Below are 21689 nucleotides of genomic sequence, written 5' to 3' on the forward strand. Positions count from 1 at the left end.
CAAGTTTCCTTGATGCTTCATTTTAGACCCCTAGCTGGAACAAGCCTTTTGGGTGTTCTGCAAGAGAACGGGTGGCCAAAGGTCCTGTTTTCATTTTCAGTTGCCTCTCATCCTGCGTCCTGTTCCATGTTCAGCTTCTCGGTGTGGCCAGCGGAGGCTTGGTGTGTTTTTTGAGTTACTCTTAGATGCCTTGAACAATAGGTTACAGACTAGACCAAAAGGCACTAGGAAGGCTTTTGGTCTTGCTTTGCTGTGTTGCGGAATAAGGACTTGACGATGAAAATTGTAAAGCCGTTTTTTTTTATTTCTGGCAGGCCAGAGCGGCTGCTATTGTGATGTCAGCGGCCGGCTCACAGCGCTGTCGAGGCAAAGTTGCCGTGCCGAGGCAGGGAAGGCCTCAGTGTGCAGAGCGGCTCTTTGGCAGGTTCAGCGCGGGCGGAACCTGCTGGTCAACGAGGTCTCTGCCAGCAGGCTGCCCCCTGACAGGACTCTGAGGAGTTTTGTTTTTGCTTTTCCCCACAGGTGTCATCTGGTGCGGATTGAGCGGCACTGCTGAAGCGATGGAGAGAGTGTGTGCTGCAGTTTGCACGGCTTTTTCTGTGGCATATTCCGGCTACTTTTTTGTCCACCTGGCACGTAAGTAGACATCTGTGTTTGGTGCAGCGTATGGAAAGCCAAATCCCACCAAGAGGCCTTTAGCTGGCTAAAGCTGCTGTCAACAGCTCCAGCTAAGAAGAGGGTGTCTCTAGCCCGCGGGGCGTGGGCAGCATTTGTAGTGGAGCCCACAGGGGTTCCGCTCCCGCCACGACATGGCCTGTGTCAGTGGAGTCTGGAATCTCCTCAGTTTGCTGGCTCAGGCAAATCTGCTTCCAAGATGGGAAGACTGGGAGAGCTTGGCAGGAGCCCTTGTGAAAACGGTGCACTGCTCTCCAGGAATGAGAGGAAGCATCTCCTTTGTCTGCATTCCCTCACGCCAGGATAGGGCTGTGGAACTCAACACTTGTTGAAAGAGCCATTTGCTCTGTGATGAAATGACAGAATTGGCTTGGAAAAGCCCTCTGAAGCAGACATTTCCAAAGACTCCTTGTACGTTCCCGAAGTCAGGAGCTGTTCCCATGCTGTGTCACAATAGAACTGCCAGCAGGGCTAAGGGGCAATTGGGTGAAGCTTTCCTGGGGAAATGTTTTCAGCAAGCTGGTGGCAATTGCTGCTTGCAATCTCTTCAGAAAACCAAAGTACAGGAAAGAGAGGAGCTGTAGCTGCCTCTGGCTGGGGCAGGGTAGAAGCAATGACTGTTTCAAGAGCACTTGGACTTTCTCGGTCTCAGGTTTCTCTGGGTTGAGTGGCCAAAGAGGACACAAGGCAGTATTTTGTGCTGTTGTCTTGCTTGCTGTGTGGCTACAAGGGTTGCTGCTGGAGGGATGTAGTGAAAGCAGAACGCTGTGTCTTTGGCTTGACCTTTTGGTGGGCTTGCCCAGCACAGGCAGTTTCCTTACAGCATCCGGTTCTTTTTGCCTTGTGTGTTGCAGGTCACATTGCCCGTGTCTGGAGAGAATCCAGTCCTTGGGTGAGTGGGAAAGGAGCCTTTGGCATGGGTGGCCTTTGACACTTGTGGAGTAAGCTGTGAGCTGCTGGGCCTGTTACAGTCTGGCGCCGGCCTGGTTGGATGAATGAAAGTAGAGTCCCGACTCTTTGCAGCCCAGCAGCGGCAGCAGGAGAAGGATCTCTGGCTGTTTTCTCCAGTTCCATTTCAGAGCTTGGAATCAAGTGGGGGTTGCTTGGTGCTCTAAGGCATGGTAGAATTTCTGCCGTCCGTGAGAGTGCAGTCCCGTCTAACGGGCCCATTTGACTTGAGTTTGAACAACTTAGAATCCCATTTCTCTCCCGATGCTTACTCCTTAATGCATCTGGGTCTAGAGCTGAATAGAAAGAAGGTTGCCTGTGCGTCACGCTGCTGCCTGTCTTGCAGAGCTCAAACCTAATCTCAGAGCCTTCTTCGGCTGCGTGTCTTCCTGAAGAAGAGGCCAAAGGGGAGGAAGATGCCCACCAAGCTGCAGCTGCTGCCACTGCAGGGCCTGAGCATCCAGCATCAGTAAGTGGCAGCTCTGGGTAGGCCTGTGGCTGGAACAAAGCAGAGCTGCAAGCTTCTGATCAAACAGCACCTCCCGTGCGTGGCTGAAAGCACTTCCCGGGCTCTTCCCCCAGCTGATGGGGCCTGGGAAAGCAGTGTGGAATTTGGGCCTCTAGGCGCCGGTTTCCCACTATTCTGACAGGGGCCGTGAATTTGTCTTAGCAAGAGACAAGAGGCAGCAGCATTGGGATGCCTTAGGATGCTGCCGGGGTCGGGAAAAGTGAGGCCCTTTGTGCCCAGTGGCTGTGCAGGCTCTCTGTCCCCCGTGAAGAGAGCAGGGCAAGATGCAGTTTGCAGCCTCGCAGGATATGGAGGAGACACTGCCCCCAGGAGGGACCTGGCCCCCTCCACAGAGCAGCTGTCGGTAGCTGAAGGAGCGGCTGAGATGCCGTGGGGCCTGTAGCCGGGGATACGTAAGGTTCTGAATGGCAAGATCTTTCCTGCCGCTCATGCCTCTGTCTGTCCACAGAGCAGAAAGGCAGCGTCAGCACCTGCTCTGGCTGCCTCTGTACACGATGAGGAGGCTGAAGAGGAGGAAGCTGCCAATGAATCTGCCCCTGCTGTCAGCCCAGAGCCTGAGGGGCCGAGATCAGTAAGTGTCGGCTTAGGTTGGCAGTGTCTTTGGTGACATTTCGTCCATCATGTAAAAGCAGGCTGTGGATTTTGTCCCTTGAGTCGGAGAAGGGGGCAGCAAGAGCCGAGAGGCGAAGACCTGTATTGGACGTGGCTGGCAGCACCTTCCTATGGGCCTGCGTTTGAACTGGGGTGGGAGGGGCATCTCTGGCGGGCACATTTGTGACCCAAACTCCTTTCTTGTCCCAGAGCTCCACCTCCTCTGTCCTGGCACCTGCACGAGCTGCGGCTGCAGGCTCTGAAGAAGCCTGCAGTCACCAAGCCGTAAAGTCAGGCACGAGCAGCTCGCCCACCTGGAGCACCAGTAGTTCCTCTGGCAGCAGGGAGCAGCTGCGAGAGAGGACAGAGGACGAGTGCCTGGCCATGCTGAGTATGTCCTCTGTGATCCTTGTGCCTTGTGTGTGCGTGTGCCAGCGTGAGCTGTCCCACCTCCCGTTGGTCCTCAGCCGAGTGTCAGGCCCTGAGGCCTCCACCCGGGACCCGTTGTTGTGCTTTGTGGTGGTGCGGGAGCAGTGGGGTGTGGCTCCTGCCTCTGAGGGCAGCTGAGGGCCTGGTTTGGCCTTGTCCGAGCTTGCCTCCAGGCAAAAGGCAGAGCAGAGATTGTCTCTGGCTGAGCCAGGAGGAGGCTGTGGCCTAGCGACTGAGTAGACCTCAGGGAGCTTTTTGGGCCCAGCTCCCATGGGGAGCGTGGGGCACGGCCAAGGTCATCTTCAGAGCTTGGCCTATGCTAGAGGCTGAGGGACCTCATTCCTAAGGCCCATCCCAGGAGGTTATAGCATGAGCTGATGCTCTTAAAAGGCAGAAGGGCACTGTTTAGGCAAAGGCCTGCTTCGAGGTGGAGAGCACGCCTTTGCCGGAAGCATCTTGCGATGATCTTCCTCTTCTGGCAAGGGCAGCTGGTGATAAAACTTGCTTCCAGAGCACAAGAAGCCTTTGACCTTTGCAAGGATTAAAGATTTTGTTGAATGTCACAGAGTGTTCCTTGACCAGAAGGGGACGGTTTTGTTTTTTCTGCTGCCCTTAATGTTTCTAGACAACAACAATCACTTCACTCGGTTCACACGGTTTTCTGATCCCCTCTGCCTCTCTCTCCGTGCGCTTTGATTGTAGTTTAGACTTTGAGTTTTGTGCAGGCCATCTGTGCTGCAGAGCCGCTTGCCTTGCTGCTGTTGTTTTTGTGCTGTTGCTGGTGGTGGTGCAGTGGTGGTGTTGTTCCTCGACTGGCTGAGTCAAAAGGGCCCAGTGAGTGGAGCTGCCTTTCTGATCAGCTGCAGGGTGGAGTGCCTGTTTTGAAGTGAGCATCTCTCCTTTGGATTTTTACAGGGATGCTGGTGAGCGAGGGAGATCCCGAGGCTAAATACACAGAACAGGAAACCATTGGCAAAGGGTGAGTGCAGCCACGGTTCCTTCTTCAAAGCGAGGGGCAGTGTCTTTTGCTGCTGCCTCATCTCCCCAGAGTGACGTCAGGCAAGCTCCAGAGCTGTCCAGACACGGTGTTGAGATGCTGCCAGCTCTCAGTACTGGCCAGTGCTTATGGCTGCGGTCCACAGCCATGGCAAAGACAGCGAGATGCTGGCAATGTCTTTTCTGCAGCAAAGAGCAGCACCTGGCAGATGTCTTGTCCCTCAAGCGTGTTGCAGCTGCTTGCCAATTTTCTTAGGAGAAACCATTTTTTGCGTGTCTCCGAAGAATACAGACCAGGTGGGAATGAAAGGAGGAGAGACTTCACGGCCTCTAAGGCCCAGTTAGCAGCCAAGAGCTGTCAGGGAACAGCTCTCAATAACAGCTCTTTCCAGTATTTTGCGGAGAACAAGATTCAGTGGTCAGGATGACCACCTCCTAGTCTAGAAGCCAAAGGCAGAAATGAAAGAAGCAGCTCTCCTCAGCAGCTGAGGTGGCAAGAGCCAAGGCTTCAAGGGAATGCCCAGCGCCAAGGCGCTCTAGAGGAAAAGGCATCGCCTGTCTGATGGCAGAGCCCTTGTGGATCCAGTGGGGTTTAGGCCTTTCCTGCAAAGAATCCACCAAGTGATTGCCTTTTGAGAGCCAGCACTGCTGACTGTAGATGGGATTGATCTGAAACATTTCCTCCGTCGGTGGGGAGCCAAGTGTACAAGAACTCGCCAGAAAAGCTGAGTCCTTTGTGTGTCTGGTTCCCCAAAGAGAAGCAGCTGCCAATGGCTCTGGACCCAGAAGGCAGCTGTCTAAGGATCCTCTGGGTTGAGTCCTCCTCCATTTGTGTGTGCAACAATGGAAGCCTTTGCCTGCTCTGTGGCTGCAGCTGTGGCCGGAGACTACTTTCCTTGCCAGCTGGAGAAAGGACCTGTGTCCTGAGGCTTTCCTCCGACAGCTGTTCCATGGCTTCAGGCTTCCCCGAAGGCCTGTGTGGTGGTGCCTGAATTTGGCACATAGACTCCAAGGAGAGGTGTGAGAAGGTCCGAGGGGCATACGTGTACCTGGAGAAATCCCACACCTGCAGAGATTCGGAAAGAGAAAAGGGGAAAAGGACCCAGACCAGTCTCTGTCATGTTCCATTTGCTCTTTATCCCAGGACGTTTTATCCCCTTGCACCCCGGCGTCTTGCACTTGCAAGGCCTAAAGGACTTCTCCTTTCTCCGCTGCTGTTTTGTTTCTAGGGGGTTCGGCACAGTGTGCATGGCAGTGGAGACTGCCACGGGAGAAGAGGTAAGTGTCAAGCAACGCCGTAGCTTCTGCAGCTCTCGAGAGACCTCCCCTCTGCTGTGAGCCGTGGCTGAGCTTTGGGTTGCCGGTAGGGCTTTGCTGCAAAGGCAAATGAAGTGCAGGGCAGTGTCCGCCTGCCAAATACGGAGGGCACAGATTTGGTCCTTCTCAGCTGGCCCAAGGAATGCAAGGAGGCCAAGCGGTACATTTCAGAGGAGAATGTGCTAGCTGGGTCTTAGTGCCAAGGTGGTGTCTTAGAGCATGGCTCTGCTCTTTGGGGCTGCAGCTCAGGGTTCCTGACTTCTCACTTCTGGCTGTCAGCAAACACATGGGAATGGTGCCAGTAGTGCCTTAGTCAGCCGCAGTGCTGCCCTCGGCAACCGTGCTTAGAGAGAGATGTCTGCAAGGAGTCTCTCGAGGGCCTAAGCCCTGCTCAGGGCCCGGCGCATATCGCTAGAGGATCAAGGTGCGGGTTATTTCCTTTTACAGTCAGGCAGTAATTGCAAGTGTCAATGGTGTGAAGGAAAGGGTTTTAGTGGAGCAAGATGAAAACTCCTGGAGCGAGGAAGAGCTAGAATAGTTGTTTGTTGGAGGGCTCCTTAAAGATGTTTTCATCCTCACGGCATTCTTTTCCATAAAGTACGTACTTGCAGGGGTAACCCTCAGGATGTTTCTAGGATGCCATTTTATCCTTCATGTCTGTACGTTTGCTTTGTGGTTGTGCAATGGAGACTGCCAGTGGCTGCTGCAGTAATGATGAAACCCCTCAGAACTGCCAAAGGTTTCCCAGCAGTTTTGCTCCATTTTCCCTGGAACCAGATATCTTCCTGCTTGCAAGAGGTGTGTGAATGAAAATGGGGATGATGGAATGAGGCCCCGGGGGAAGACTGTGGGCAGAGCGAGCTTTGAGGTGGAGAGTTTAGACCCTGTTTCTCCAAGGTTTACAAGGCAGAGGACCTCTGGCACTGTGTTCTGGGATTGGCGCCCAAGCAAGTGATGTAAGAGGCTCTTGCAAGCTCAGTTTTGAGTTCCTCTGAAGTCCAGTTGCAAGACAGTTGGGCCCAGCCCAGCTCTGTCATTCCAAAATCACTGTCTTCATGTTCCCCTTGCGGTCTCGTGCCAAAGACTTCTTTGGTTCATGGTTTTCCATGTTGTTTTAGGTGACCATAAAGAAGATCAGTCTCCTGCAAGAGAGCGGCGATGAAGTGTGCCTGAATGAAATCCAGGTCATGCGTGACATGAAGAAAGCCAACCTTGTGAACTATGTAGACAGGCGAGTGGTTCTGCTGTTCTGCTGTGAAGGGGCATTCACATCCTGCAAGCTCCTGGTTCAATCGCTGCTTTGGCCACTGGCAGAGGATGGAGCTGTTAATTCCTGTTCCTGGGCTGGCTGATCCACAGCATCTGGGGAGGAGATTGCGTTGGGGCTGCACTAGCCCTTCCTGGCATACCTAGTTTGAAGCGCACTTTCAGAGACCTGACTTGGCCCTATCGTACTGAGCCAACAGCCTCCAAGTCCCTGGCCTCTCTCCACATTGTTTTGTTGGGTTTAGGCTGTGATTTTTTCCCATGGGTCTTTCATGCTGACCAAGCACTGTAGATCATATTTCCCTGGGCCTGTCTGCACAAAGTGCAGGGCCTGTAGAGCCTAGTGAGGGAGGGTTCACATGCTCCTTTGGGGCTCTTGCTCTGAGATAGACACGGAAAGAAGAACGCATCCGGTGGTGGAAGTGCGGGCATTCATCTCCAGGCTGCGGTTTCCTCCTTTCAGCTACCTGGTGGAGGAGGAAGTCTGGCTGGTGATGGAATACATGGACGGAGGTTCTTTATATGATGTCATCAGGGAGACTCGTATGGCGGAAGGAGAGATAGCAGCTGTTTCTCAGGAGGTAAGGGATGGCACTTGTGCTTCCCGTGGCTTTTACGGGATGCTCCTTCCCAATGGGGCATCAGGAGAGCAGTGATTTCATCTTCCGAGCTTCCTTTCTGCCTTTCCCTTACAAACGGCACTAGCAAGAGCACCTGAAGTGCCTGCCGGTGTGCCTGCCCTTCTTCTCGTGTGTTTGTTTGTGTTGGCCTCTCTAAACACTTGCCTGGAGCCTGCGTGTACTGCGTTCCTTCCCTGTAAGAGCAAAGGCACTGGTGGCAGAATCTGAAACCGGTGGCAAAGACAAAGAGATACTTGTGGGACTCTCCCAGAGCTCAGCCTCAAAGGAGAGCCTTGCACCCCAAGTGGTGCTTGCAAAAGCCAGAGAAAAAAAAGAGAGAGCACAGCCCCTGCAGCACTTCAGTCTGTGTTTGCAGGGCACTGGCCAGTGAAACGACGGCCCTTTCTCTTTCAAAAGCGAATACATCCTTGCTTTGAAAGGCACTGCTATCCTCGTGTTGGAGCAGCAAGCTCTTGCCCCTGCCAACAGGCTGTCCTGCCTTGGCTCACCATCCTCGAGCAAGGCAGTCTTGCAGATGTGCCACTTTCCTGCTTGTGGGATGAAATCAGAGGAGGAACTCTTAGGCTGGTGTTTCTTTTCCCTCTCTCAGTGTCTGCAAGGCCTGGATTTCCTTCACTCCAAGCAAGTGATCCACCGAGACATCAAAAGCCACAACATTCTCCTGGGCTTGGACGGATCTGTCAAGTTGGGTGTGTGTTGTCGGCCCGGCCCGGCCGTGGCGGGCTGCGGTGTGGGGCTGCCTTTGGGTGACTGCCAGTTCCCCAGGAGTGGTGCCTGTGGCAGTGCAGGCTGCCCTGCTGCAAGCGCGGAGCACATCTGCAAGGAGCAGGGAGGTGTGGCTGGGAAGAAGGTCTCAGGAGTGGCTTTGGGTTGTGTGTGTCCCTTCCCAAGTGAAGCACTTGCAGTCTAAAGCTTCAGGGGACTAAAAGTCACCGTCTGAAAGCGGGGGCTTTTGGCAAGTGGCCCATTCCGTAGTTCCTCGGCCGCAGGCCTGAGGAATGCCAGTGTGGGCCCTTTTGCAGCTGGATTCCACACTGCCTCCTCGGACGTTGGTACAGTGGGGAATTCTGTGCCTTGCTTTGCTAATTCACGAGGGCTTGATCCCAGGGACTTTTTTTCTCCTCAGCTGATTTTGGCCTCACTGCACAGCTCACTGCTGAGCAGAGCAAACGGAGATCAGCTGTGGGGACTACTTACTGGATGGCGCCAGAAATTTTCACCGGGAAGCCCTATGGTCCCAAAGTGGACATCTGGTCCTTCGGCATCGTGGGGATCGAGATGGTGGAAGGAGAGCCTCCTCACCTGACGAAAACCTCCTGCACGGTACGCCGCAACTACTCTCAGATCCTACTGTCACCCTAACGAAACCTGCCCCCATTCTTCCGCCCAGGAAGCTTGTTAACCCCTGAAGGCCAGAGGTTCCAGGCCGGGTAGCTTCTTGTGCTCCTTGTCCGGATTACCCCCTCCCCACTTCATCATGAGCAGCACGAAAATATCGTGATGCTTTTTTGCTAGATGGAAGCTTTGCTTAAGGGAGCAGTGAGCAGTGCCCAGCTGGATTTTATGGAATAATCCTTGGGAATAGTAGAGGCAGACTAAAGTCCCTCTTCCAAAAGAGTTGGAATTTCCAAAAGTTCCTCAGCCCGTGGAGCTGGTGTCAGTCATCAGAGAAGCAAAGTGTGCTTTTGGCTGATGGAATTGCTCGTAGTTGCATCAGCTGGTGAAATCAGGGGTCAAAGCAAGAGCCTGTGCACAGTATGGACTGGCGGTGTCTGCCTGAGGGTTTGGGTTCTTTGGGTTGGGGTAGGAAAGGCACGTCCCACGCTCTGGCAGGGAGGCAAGTGCCACAGGAGAGTGGTGCCTGTCCAGGGCGTATGCGTGAGCAGTTTCGGGTGCGAAGGAGACAGGTAGAGCGTGGCGTTTCCTTCTTCTCTAGGCGCGACAGCTGATCAGCACCGGGGGCACCCCGAGGCTGCAGAAGCCCAGGCAGCAGTCGGCTTGGTTGCGAGACTTTCTGCACTGCTGCCTGGAGACGGACGAGGACAGGCGCTGGTCTGCCCAGGAACTTCTGCAGGTAAAAGGCTAAGGGGCTGCAGGGTGCGCCTGCTGCCCGCTGCCAGGGGCTCCTCGTCTGCTGCAGTGCAAGGCGTCAGCTGGGCCCCGTTCCTAAGAATCTCCAGTCTTGGCCCCTTCAGGGATAGGGCATCCACAACTTTTCTGGAAAACCTGTTCCAATGGCTCACCACCCTCACAGTAAATAATTTCTTTCCAACATCTAATTCTACTCTCCTCTTCTAGTTTAAAACCTTTCCTGCTTTTTCTACCACAATGTGCCATACTATAATACTTCAGAGATTTCAGAAATCTCTACCTGAAAGACCATCAAGACTATTTTTTTCTCTCCCATAATTTCATAAAACATTATATGGAAATTTTTTTGCCTTTTTCTTTTGCTTTTTATACTTTTTTCTCAATGAAAAAGGTCTTTTCATTCCTTTTTTAAAAATAAAGGTTCTGTGGAAAGAAAACCCCAGTGCTATTTGTTGACAAAAATAGCTGAACATATAGATTTCACCTTGAGGGATATAGACAGTTAAAAGGTTATTGAAGTTTCTAAGGATGTCTTCCCATTTTTATGTTCTATGATTGAATGTTGAGAATAAATGTGGCTTGAAAATTTTGGAATGCAATATCATGTGCCTGAAAGCCAAGAGTGTCACAGATACTATTTTCAATTTTATTTTGATTAGAACTCATTGTACTGTATCATGTATACTACCCATTTCTGTATGTTGTGTATGTTGTATAACTATGCAAATAATTTCAACAAAACCAAAATTCAATAAAAGGAAATATATTCCCTTAAAGGCACAGTACAATATTCCTGTCCTTGGCATGGAATTTAGATCCTGTTTTCTCTCATAAATGGATTTAAAAATCCAAGAAGATATAATATCTGTATGAGTTAAGCTTATTCTGAAAATCAAACATATTGTATTTTCTTTTTTTTTTTTCCAAAATATCTTTTTTTAGATCTTGCTATGAGAATGAATCCATGACTTTTTACTAGCATTCAGTGGGGTTTTTTTGGTTGCCTTTTTTTTGGGGGGGTGACGGGGGGGTGGGGATTGGGTTTTGGTTTATTGGGTTTTTGTTTTGGTTTGGATTTTTTTGCATTCAAATTGTATTTGGTTTTTTTTTTTTTTTTTTTTTTAAGTTCAACAGATTTTTTCCATCAGTCAGACAAGGCTATCTGTTCTGTGTCAAAACTATGTTTTACTTGGGAAGGTCTTAATCTTTCTTCCATTAAATGAAAATCTACATGGCTGTGTGCTGACAGCCTGTGTAACAACTCAGAGGTTTCTGTTCAGAAAATAAATTCTCTATGTATTGAAGAACTAATAAACTTTCTTTTCCAAAATTATGTCTGTGACATGATGAAGGTATTCCCAATATTAAAATAACTGTGCCATGATTAGGACTTTGATTGCTAATTATGATCATGATTATCACCATAAAGATTTTTTTTTACTCATACTTAATCACCTAACAATCTTGACATTTTGCTTTGTCACATGAAAGGTGGGTTTTTCAAGTGATTGAGACTACTAGATTCATTTATATGCTAGATATTAACAAGGAGTAATAAATATGCCAATAATTTCTTTGGGACACTGAATTCTCTGTTATTGAAAGTTAAGATTAAGCACCTTTTGAAAGTACTTGAGACAAAGTTACTCTTGCTCCCATACTGGGACAGGAGAAAAATAATGTAAATTATTTGTATGATTCAACAGACTTGAAAAGGAGTCAGAGATCTGAAGGCCATCTGAAATGGTGTCAGAAAGCAGTTGTGATAGTGTAGCTTTAACAGCTTCAGTATCAAACCTAAACCAAAGATGCATTTCTACTCTTGCCAGTGCAGAGCCCTTCAAGGTATTCACTAACTCATTCAACAAGAAAAGAAGATATCATTCTGAGCACATGCTTTCTTATCTATACTGAAAATTGGAGTTTCATGTGTTTTATATCCTTTCCCGCTTAGTCTCTTTGTCATCAAGCAAAGAAAGGAAGAAGAAAAAAAAAAAGTCTCAGAAACCATTGTTCAGCATCTAGTTCCAAACTGGGTATACAATTCTGGAAAGCCTTTCAGCCACAGAATCATTGCTCAGCCCAATCTCTTAACTCAGATGTAACCTCACCCAGTGTTTAACAGAATTCTAAATTTTTGTTCCAGATTCTGCCAAGAGGAGCCTCACAAAAGAGAAGGCATTTCTTCAGCTTTCAAACCCTAAATGTTCTGCCTTTATTTATTTCTGTGGGGATTTCACAGTATTTGGAGATTTCTCAGTATTTGACATTCTTATTGTCTAAAATCCCAGATTAGTCCTGTTCTTTATTAACTTTCTTCTGATTTATAGCATCCTCTTTTCCTAGGCACCTGGTAATTCAGAATAATGGGTTTAGATCATGATCCCCTACATCTTTATTGTCATCAATACTGAAAAGTTAATTTCAAGTGAAAGAAGCATGCAGTCTTACTCTTGATATTTACTGTTGGAAGTTATACAGATGTATTTCTCATGGTGGCAGATAAATTAGAAAACTTGCAAGAAAATAATGTTCTACAAAACCCAAAAAACTGCAGATTTTCTTGTGTATATCTAGACATGTTAAGATAACTCATGAGTCAAAGTAAAGATTATGTTTGATTATATGAACAGTTCTTTATGTTTGATGAATAAACCAGGACAGATTCCCATCTTGTTATGCTGAATAGCTTCATAGCAGAAACCTAGTGTGCCTCCTGGGAAATAAGGTGCTCCTAGCAAGATAAAGTGCACAAGGACCTTTACTGTCATGTTCTGTGTTAGCAGGGCACAACAGGTCACCACTCCTTGTGTAACATTTCTGTAAGTGCTTGGGTTTTGGAAAGGGTATTATGGGTTAGTTTCTTGTTGCTATTTAACCTTTGCAGAAATTTGGGATTTTTTCCTTCCTTTGGAATTAAATACATCATGACACTGACTGGTGATGCCATGAAGAGATGTGAATCAGTATGTATCAATCTTTCAAACTGCACTGTAATTCTTAGGAAAATCTTAGATCGGTTCACATTTTATTCTGCAATGTTCTTTCTGTACAGTAACCATTTTTCTGTGCTATTTTACAGTTTGTTCTACAAACTTTGTGTAACAATATTAATACCTTTCAGAATGCCAAGTCGTAAATGGATAGCAAAAGGACCTGCCTCATATGTGACCTGAAAAAGTAATCAGCAAGTAATTTCAGTCCAATGTAAAGAGTTGTAAATTGTATACCACTGATACTATTTGAGTTTTAGGAAATTTCTGTAAGAGATGATCCAGCCTTGGCAATTTAACAGCATAAAGTCATGGGCTATAAATGGATTTTTTTTTATTTGCACCAACTTTTATATATGAAAAAAAGTTATCAAAGCTAAGTTTTCACTATTTTTTGCAGATAGTTTCCATCTTCCTTCTGATCCTAAGGTCTATGCATCCAGATAAAAATACTCTTATTCTTCAACTCATTTTGTGAAAGGGATCATGCTTTGCATTAGGAAGCTAAGCTATTGTGACTCTGTGCTTTAGCATTAGCTTTTACCTTTTTTATCCTGTCACTAGAAATTACTTTCAAAAACGCTTTTCAAGCAAAAATATTAGTGGTTCTTGAACAAGCATTCCAAAGTTCATTTAGCATCCTTCATCATAAGTTGCAGAAATAGTTGAATATTTAGACTATTAACTAACAGGTAACTAAAATTATTATTTCAGCTTCTGTCCAAGGAAGAGCCTGGTCTAACTAATCCAAACTCCCAAAAAACTCTGTTAGTCATTGAGGTTTTTCTATAAGGAAAAACCCTCCTGAATCACATTCTGTACCTAAGCAAGGACAATTTTGAGAAATAACCAGGTATTGGGAATTTTCTCCTGCAGGCATGGAAAGAGTTACTTTTAAAGCCTTAGTGCTTCTATAAAGAAGAGATCTCTCTAAAGTACGGATAGAATTTCCAGCAGGGGATTTTACCATTAGCCATTGTTACCACTGGGAACTGCATCTGGAGCTGAAGTAACCAGGATAGCTATGTGAAATATAAACAGGCCACTGTAATCAGGACCTTCTTAGGTTGACCTCCTTAGGTGCTTTTTTGAACATAACTCCAAGAAGTAGGATAAATCCGGGGTTGTGATGATCTAATCTTACTGCCACAGAGGTTTAACATTCAAAAGAGTGAAGTCTCTGTTTAAAGTCAGGTATCACCACCTAATAAAGGCCATAGTGGCAAAGCTGAGGGACCTGTTCTTTAAAAAAATAGTAGTATTTTGCTTCAATCTGCAGAACTACCACTTTCATCATCTATTTTAGATAGAAGTATTTTCTGTTGAGTAAAATCATGATTATTTTCTTTCTCTTCAATGGTGATGGTGGGAAGGATCCCATCATGCAGGTAAGGGAAATGTTAATTTTTTACTAACCCTGGAAGAGCAGATAGTTGAAAGTCAGCCAGAGAAGAATAATAGAATTAGAATTTCTTCTAATGACCATTCAGAGAAGTGTTGTGTTACTCAAAAGAGGAAAGGTATCTACATCAGACCACATTATTTTGTAGCTCTGCTGTGATCAGTAGGGAAAATAAAATCATGCAACAGAGGTGTCACTCCCACCCACAGTACTGGGTAGAAAAAAGATGGTATTAAGAATAGCATGTTTTTTCCCCTTATATTCCAGAAAGTGGCATAATTCAATTATTTTTATTAATATATAGACATTATATTAGAGAATATTTAGGGACAGAAAATTGATAATAAACATCGATACATTAAAGTTTAGAAAAATGAAACTAGTCTTTTATATACCCCTTTTAACAAAGCCTAATGACCACACAGAAAGAAGACTGTACTAATAGAATTTTCAGAAAATACTACTTTAGTGGTGTAGACTAGATAGGAAATCTGAGCCAAATTAAATCTGTGGAACATTTCCTAGACATTGTGGAGACATAAGATTCTGCTCTAGTTGCTGAATTACTCAGTATTAGGCTGGCAACTGTGTTCCAAGAGAGCAGTGATATTTTAAATTAAGTAGATTTTCAAGGTGACAGAAACAGTTAAACAGGCATTGTAAATTAATGACTGTCAGCAAGCAGAAAGAAGTTTCTTTCCAATGTCACAACCAATATTTCCTAATTAAAAGAAAAAAGAATAAAAGCCAAAGTAATTTTCTTGGAAAGATACATTCTTAAGAAAGCTACCAAGAAAACATTCCAGTCATTATGCTAACTTGAGCTAATATGATGATGGTTTATTTCAATAAATACAATATACAGCATCATGAGACTGTGGAGATATGTGTTTCAAATCTGAGAATTGCATGTCACAGCCACACCAAATAGTAATTATAAAACACAGACACACTGAAAACAACAAAATTATGCAAAAGTATAGTCTTCAATGATCTTTTAAATTAACAATATCCAAAAGTTCACAAATTCAAAGTAACACACTGATACTAGTGTCAAATTGTAATAAATATATTGTAGTATTTTAATGTATAGAATTCTTGTCTATCACTTATCACAGATTATGACATAGTTACATGTGGCACTAGTCTATGAAATAAGTAACAGAGTTCAATATATTTACTATGCAGTAACTACAATCACTAACATCAGGAATAATTATGTCCTGAAATTATTTTAATCCCCTTCTGTGTATGTTAGCACATATAAGTACACTTTTCTATTTGAATTAAATTATCTAGTAACATTACTGGCAATATTCACTTTTTGATTATCATGCTTATCTTTGAAAACCTTATGCAAAATCCTTTGAAACAGCTTCTATAAAATTTGGAGCAGACATGAGTATTGTAAATGTGCAAATGATGGCAAAAAGGGTAAATGCAACCAGACATAATCTGTCTATGACAGCAGCTGCAAACTTCCATTCACTGCAGATCTCTTCACCCTCATCTTGTTTCCTGAACCGCATTGCTATGAACTGGACTTCTTCCAAGATCTTCACAATCACTGGAAGAGTATCCATTAAAGCTTTCTTTTGCACAAGCTCGATATCTTCTGCTAGGAGGCAAGTCACCTTCCCACCCTTGCTGCCCAGGTCGTTTTTCTGAGGGCAGCATGGGCTCTCCATGGCACGGTAGCTGTAGATGGTGTTGCCATTGCTGGACTGGTGCCCGGGAAGAATGTTCACCTCCATGCTGTTTACGCTCAGCTGGTGCTTGGAATAGCTGTATTTGCAAGAGAGGGGCTTTATGTTTTCTCCGGGCTTTTTCATTCGTAAAAACCAAGCACACCAATTCAGCAGAATGACACGGACCTGAAAAAGAGTTACGATGGCAGAAATACAGGAGACTCTTCGTCATTTTAGAAGTTTTTGAAACATTTTGTGACTATTACAGTTAGTCTGCACAGTCTCTTAGAAATACTGATGGATTTCTGTGTTCTCCAGCTATGTGCTTTCAAAATGTTTCTTTGAGGGTCTAGCTTTTTATCTAAGGATAGCCTATTTTTTGGATCTATCTTGAATATAGGGGTGTTCAATGCCCACTTTGCTTATAAAGCAAAAGAGATGTAAAATCTTACTTTACGAAAAGGTTCTTGGAGACCCATTTTTATCAAACACTCCCTGATCTCTGCAATTGAGCAGACAAATTTGCTGTATGATTTTCAAACATTTCTCACATTGTAAGGAAAGAGACACAGTTAAATAGTTTTTGGGGCCAATGGTCAGATTTTGCTGGAAAAAATCCCTATACGACAGATTCTTAACATTTCCCATCCCCATTGCTATTGTTTACATCTAAATAAAAGACCTTGGTTGGGTTTTTGTGGTCTTTTTGAAAGCTATTTTATAGTCCTTTGAGGAGTTCAATCACATAATGCAGCAGGCTTTTTTTCAAAAGACTAAATCAATTACATTTAGCAGGTCAAAATCTGAGTGCCACCATTTACTGCTGTCATTTTCCTGTGTGCTGGTGCATCACAAGATGCTTCAATGTGCACATGGCCGATTGTGCCTCATATGTTTCTTGTCAAGGTCACTAAGTCAGCAAACTCTGGAGAGTGCATCCAGAATTTTTTTCCAGTGAACTGATCTTCAGATGTTTGTTCTGAAATCTGAGTCTGCTAGAATTCCTACTGGTAACATTGTTAACTGCGAATAGAGTAAAAAGGTGGAGATTCAGTAATGTCTTGTGTGAAGAGAAGCTAACTAAATAGCAAAATCTTGTAATTTTAAGATGCTTCAGCTGTTACATATACAAAATGGTCATTTATAATGTGCTTGAGAGGGATCCTCCATGCAGACAGGCCTCTTTGATGACTTTATCATTCTGCAAGCCAAATAATCTGAAATCAAGGAGAGAACAGATGTGGCTTCTGGTTTCCCTTTTGAGCCCTGACTCGCAGGGACTCCCTGTGTAATCCTGCTCCTGTTACTTTTGTCATGTTTGACTTGGGACCACATTTTGCCTCTAAAGATGTTTTAGATGCAGGAAAAGTTGACTCCTGTGTTTGCACAGTACAGATACAGGAATGGGGAAGTTACAGCCAGGACTTTGAGTTCCTGTAATTATAAGCATAATTTCAGAAAGGAGGAAGCATTAATAACCACAGATAGGAATAATATTAATAATAATAACAGCCAAAACCAATGACCAGTGAAAAGCAGTTACACAATTTTTAAATTCAGCAATGTGAACTCTTCTAGGTCACAGACCTGTATCATTTGTTGTGAGCCATTTTGCTTGTCTCCCACTAGTGAATTTTTTGTTCTTCATCATTGTCCTAGTTTTGGCTGGAATAGACTTTTTTTTTTCCTAGTAGCTGGTGCAGAATAGCGTTTTAGATTTAGTGTGAAGATCATGTTGATAAAATATTCATGTTTTGGATGTTGGAAAGTAGCGTTCTACCCTGAATCAAGGACTTTTCAGTTTCCGGGGCTCTGCCAGTGAGCAGGTGCACACAATACCCTGGGGAAGCATGACTGGGACAGCTGACCTGAACTAGGCAGAGGGATATTCCAAAAGTATATAAAGTATGGAGAGTTGGTTGGGAGCTGTCATTTGCTGCTCAAAACCAGGCTGTGCATCAGTCAGCAGGTGGTGAGCAATGGTATTGTGCACTATTTTCTTCTCTTGCCTTTTATTATTCTCTCTCTCTCTCTCTCTCTCATCCTTGCTGTTACTATTTTTTATTATTGTTATTCATTACTATAATTAATATTATCCATATTATCATATTGTATTCTGTTTCAATTATAAACTGTTCTTTTCTCAACCCACAAAGTGTTGGAGTTTTTTTCTGATTCTTGTCCTCGCAAGGGAAGGGAGCTGGGATGTGAGCAACTGGCTGTCTGGTACTTAGGTGCCGTTTGGGTTTAAACTATGACAGTCCTGAAAAACTGTTTTCCATTATTCATATTATTTTGCTTTAAATATTTAATTATTTCCCCCACAGTCACCACAAACAAATAGTAACCTATAGTGTTGCAGCCTAAAAAACTGATTCTGCCTTTAATTGAACTCACTTTATTATAATGTGCTCAGGCTGCTCATGGACACAAAAGGGGGCATCATGGAATACAATAAAGGTCTTAATTGCTAGGAATGTGTCAACAGTGTGGGTTGCAAAGGGGAGAGAGGAGTTAACACTCTAGGTCTGTGAAATTCCAAAATATTAAGTCAGATGAAGTTTCTTATTAGAAAATGTTAATATGTCTTCCTTAACTCTGAAAGGACATGTGAGGTGAAAAGGCACTTTTTCATAGGAATGCTGTTTTTCTTTCAAGACAGAGTTTTTATTCCTTTGGGAAATTACATTTATAACTATAGTCAAACACATTTCCCAAAATAAAATAAATACCTAGAAGACAGTAACACAGCCTTTAATTAGCTTGGATTTCAAATGCCTATTTCCTTGAAAATAGAGACATTCAGGCATCAATCTGTTCTTGTCATACCAATTGATTCAAGAGAGAGCTGCAGCATACAAGCTTTTGGAAAACTGCTGAGTATGATAATATGAATGTATACTCTCACCTGCATTGTCATATATGGATTTCTATGAAGGAGGTATACATACTGCATGTGTATGTGTGTCTTTGTATACATATACTGTCTTTGGAGGCCAACAACCCTTCTGTGAGTCTCTCCTAACTATAATGTAGCTGTACTGCTAGCTGATCATCACAGCCACCTGTCTGGCCTAGTCCAGAGCAGACACTCCCCAGTTAAAGCTCTCTTGGTAAGGGACATCTGCACCTGAGCAGCACTGTGCATGTCCAGGTTTGAAGCATATTAAAAGAGAAGCCTGAAACATAATAAACCTGCTTTAGGCACAACAAAGAGCCAGAGTTCTCTTGCCTTTTCCCACAAAACCTATTCTCCCCTCAGTGCTTGGTCTCTCCATATCTCTCTCCCATGCAACAGTCTTGGTTGTCAGTAGAGAAAGGTCAGTTGAGCTGTAGTCCATACCTGAAGTTACCCACTCCCAAACAGCTCCTTAGCTGGGCCATCTTTAGTGTTCTTTTCCATGCTAGCTTAGCAGATATTATAAAAAGTGTCAATCAGCCAGCAGCTCTCATTTCTCAGCCGAGTAGCCAACAAATGCCCCGACTGAATCCCTTGGATTTAAATTCCTCTCTTTGAAAAAGCCTTGTAAGTCATCAAAGATTAACAGAAAGGAAGGCACAATTCTAAGCAGCGGAATAAGGGAAATGAACATGTGCAGGGTGGATAAACATTAGCAGACACTCTCCTCCCTCTTCTGTTGCAAAGTGCAAGCACAGACCCCTTAAGAGACAGGCAGGAAAAGTAAACTGCTCAACTGTAAATGGTTTAGAAAGCAGGTGTGTTTAGGAAATGCATCCATTCAAATCTTCTGGGTCTGTAGAAGCTCCCACACATGGCCAATTGTCCAATGCCTCCCCCTGCAACTGACTCCAGCAGACAAATCGATTTAATCAGGAGGTGATAACAACCCTGTAACAATATCCATTAAGTTTGCAATAAACTAATGCCTGTGTCTGACAGGAAGAGGGCATTGTGGGAAGTAAGTAAATGGTAAGGCAGAAGCTGGTACTGGAAATGAAAAAAAAAAATGTCATGTAAAATTTTGTTTCTTTCTTAAGTTCCTTCTTCACTTCAGTTTGTTTTTTTTCTTTTACTGAGCAAAACTCATTCATGGTGTCTCTGTGAGAAACACTTGACATAAGTGGACAGGCAAAATTAAAAAAAAAAACAACCCCAAACAAACCGAAACAACAGCAAAAACAATAGAGACAGACTTGAATTCTAACAACTGAGCCTTTGCCATGTCTTGTAGTGTAAAAATGCCTACTTTGTGAAGTCAGCCTCTTCCCTACACACTAGGCATTCACTCTTCCTCTTGAGATTCCTCAGCCCTGTCAGCTTGTCTGGTCTACAGCTTTTACAGTCTATCATCTGCCCTCCCCAGTAATGCTTTCCACAATTTTTGCTTCTTGATGGCATGTTTTGTAATGTATGCTAGTTCAGTTGTCAGGCCACTGAACAAGGTTCCTCCTGAATGAGAATTTGCTGCACATTGTGTTTCCAGCCAAGAAAACAAGAGATTGGTAGAGAGCAAGGTCTGACTTGCAGGCCAGACAGGTCTAACATGAACAGGTCTAACATGAACCGTTGCATTTGGGCTCCTCAAAAAGCAATCAAATGGGTTCTGTTACACTGCTGTAGACTCTGTCCATGTAGACATCAGAAGCATGTTTCCCAGATTTGTGCCCCCACAGGTTTTGCCTATGCACAGGTTCATTCAGAATTCACATTCTCTGCTGCCTCAAAAGGAAGAGGTTTTCAAATCATACAGCATTTTGGGAAATAATTGTAAGTAGGCTTAATTGTTATTTGACTTTAAAAAAAATTGTATTGAAGTGGCAGTTTATTTTAAGAGAGGAATTAGAAAGCAGTTCTGAACTTGGGCTGACATTGGGTAACCATGTGATACTCAATTATCCAGCATGTCAGGATAATTGTGCAGCAAGACAAATGGGGTGAACAAGATCTCAGAGGATGTTGTACAACCGGACTCCTACAAACAGGGTGGTAGATACTTGAGTGTGACTATATGTATCTGCTTCTGCTTTTGTTCTTTTTCATTCTGTAAACACAAGCATACCTTGCCTATTATAAAATCCATTAGGAAAAGAAGAGAGGGGGAAAAACATAATTTTCTTTCAACTTGAAAATCTAAAGGAAACATACCATTTGAAAGCCAGCTGGCATTGGTGACAGACCTCACTGGGCTGACAAAGTCTGCTGCTGCAGAGAAAAGTGGGTACACGTGCTAATGCACTTGGAATAGATCAGATGGCAGCAGAAAAACTGCCCAGTAGAGACTAGTGTTTGTTTAGCACATTCTGTCAGTACTGCTGTCTGCTGGATAAGAAATTAAAGGCTTGCACTTGCAAAGTGAATGCTGAATGAGATAACTTTGTCATGACTCAACCGCTCCATCATAAGGTTGAAAAGAAAGGCCAGATAGGAGTAACTATTTTCAATGGAGAATGAGAGAAACTGGTTTTAGTGGAAAAGTGCATTTAGCATGCTTGTTCTTTCCCTTCAATTGCAAACATAAGTGTAAACTGTGCTGATTGTAACTGACTCTTCGGATTAATGGAGAACAACTTCTGTCCCTCACCTGTAACAAGTTTACTGTAGCTTTTAGACAATTTTCTTTCTTTTCAGTAGTAATCTCCTGAATGTTTATCACCAAAGCTACTTACCCATTTGGGCATCTTTCCTGCTTGGGGGTCATGATGGTGAAACTGCAGAACTAGCACTGTTACCACCACAGACAGACCAACGATGACCATGATGCTAGCAAAATACTGAGCTGCAAGCAAAAGGAGGACTTGGTTAAGGGTGGAGGGGATACAAAGAGCACATAATATTCCTTGGCCATGACTCAAGATCTACATTTGAGAAGCACTGCATCATATCTGAACACCCTCTTCCCTGGTCTGCTGCACTGGAGCATTTAAGGTATGCATCTGCTCAGCTCCCTCCTCTCCTGTGAGGGAAAATCTAGAACACATGAAAGGTGAAAACTGTTTCATTTTTGTCTCTGAGGAGGAGTGCAAGGCTTCACAGTAAGAACACCTTGTGCCAGCTCCCAGGACAGTGAGAAGTTGAGTTGACAACATTCACTGAACCCAGACTCGTGCCTTCCATGGTACCAGCAGAAGTGATGCTGTCCTCATGGTGCCTCTGGATCCCTT

General features: G+C 44.7%; 2 protein-coding genes across 2 annotated transcripts in view; one reads left to right on the forward strand and one right to left on the reverse strand.

Moving 5' to 3' along the window:
• The first annotated feature begins 560 nt into the window (after positions 1 to 560).
• LOC136374260 (serine/threonine-protein kinase PAK 3-like) lies at positions 561 to 9478 on the forward strand. Its single transcript, XM_066339563.1, has 11 exons — positions 561 to 636; positions 1530 to 1567; positions 2601 to 2723; positions 2954 to 3281; positions 4088 to 4151; positions 5398 to 5446; positions 6604 to 6716; positions 7215 to 7332; positions 7982 to 8081; positions 8519 to 8715; positions 9329 to 9478. The coding sequence occupies exons 1-11, from the start codon at positions 561 to 563 to the stop codon at positions 9476 to 9478; spliced, it is 1356 nt and encodes a 451-aa protein (XP_066195660.1).
• Positions 9479 to 14899: 5421 nt separating this feature from the next.
• The window catches only part of LOC136374559 (neuronal acetylcholine receptor subunit alpha-7-like), a 59309-nt gene continuing 52519 nt past the window's right edge, over positions 14900 to 21689 (reverse strand). Inside the window, exons 9-10 of the mRNA XM_066339958.1 lie at positions 21195 to 21304; positions 14900 to 15752 (exon numbers count right to left, since the gene is read on the reverse strand). Of these exons, the coding sequence (XP_066196055.1) occupies positions 15231 to 15752; positions 21195 to 21304 (632 nt within the window). The 3' untranslated portion in view covers positions 14900 to 15230. The remainder of the gene's footprint in view (positions 15753 to 21194; positions 21305 to 21689) is intronic.

The sequence above is a fragment of the Sylvia atricapilla genome, chromosome Z, assembly GCF_009819655.1.
Source record: "Sylvia atricapilla isolate bSylAtr1 chromosome Z, bSylAtr1.pri, whole genome shotgun sequence".
NCBI lineage: Eukaryota > Metazoa > Chordata > Aves > Passeriformes > Sylviidae > Sylvia > Sylvia atricapilla.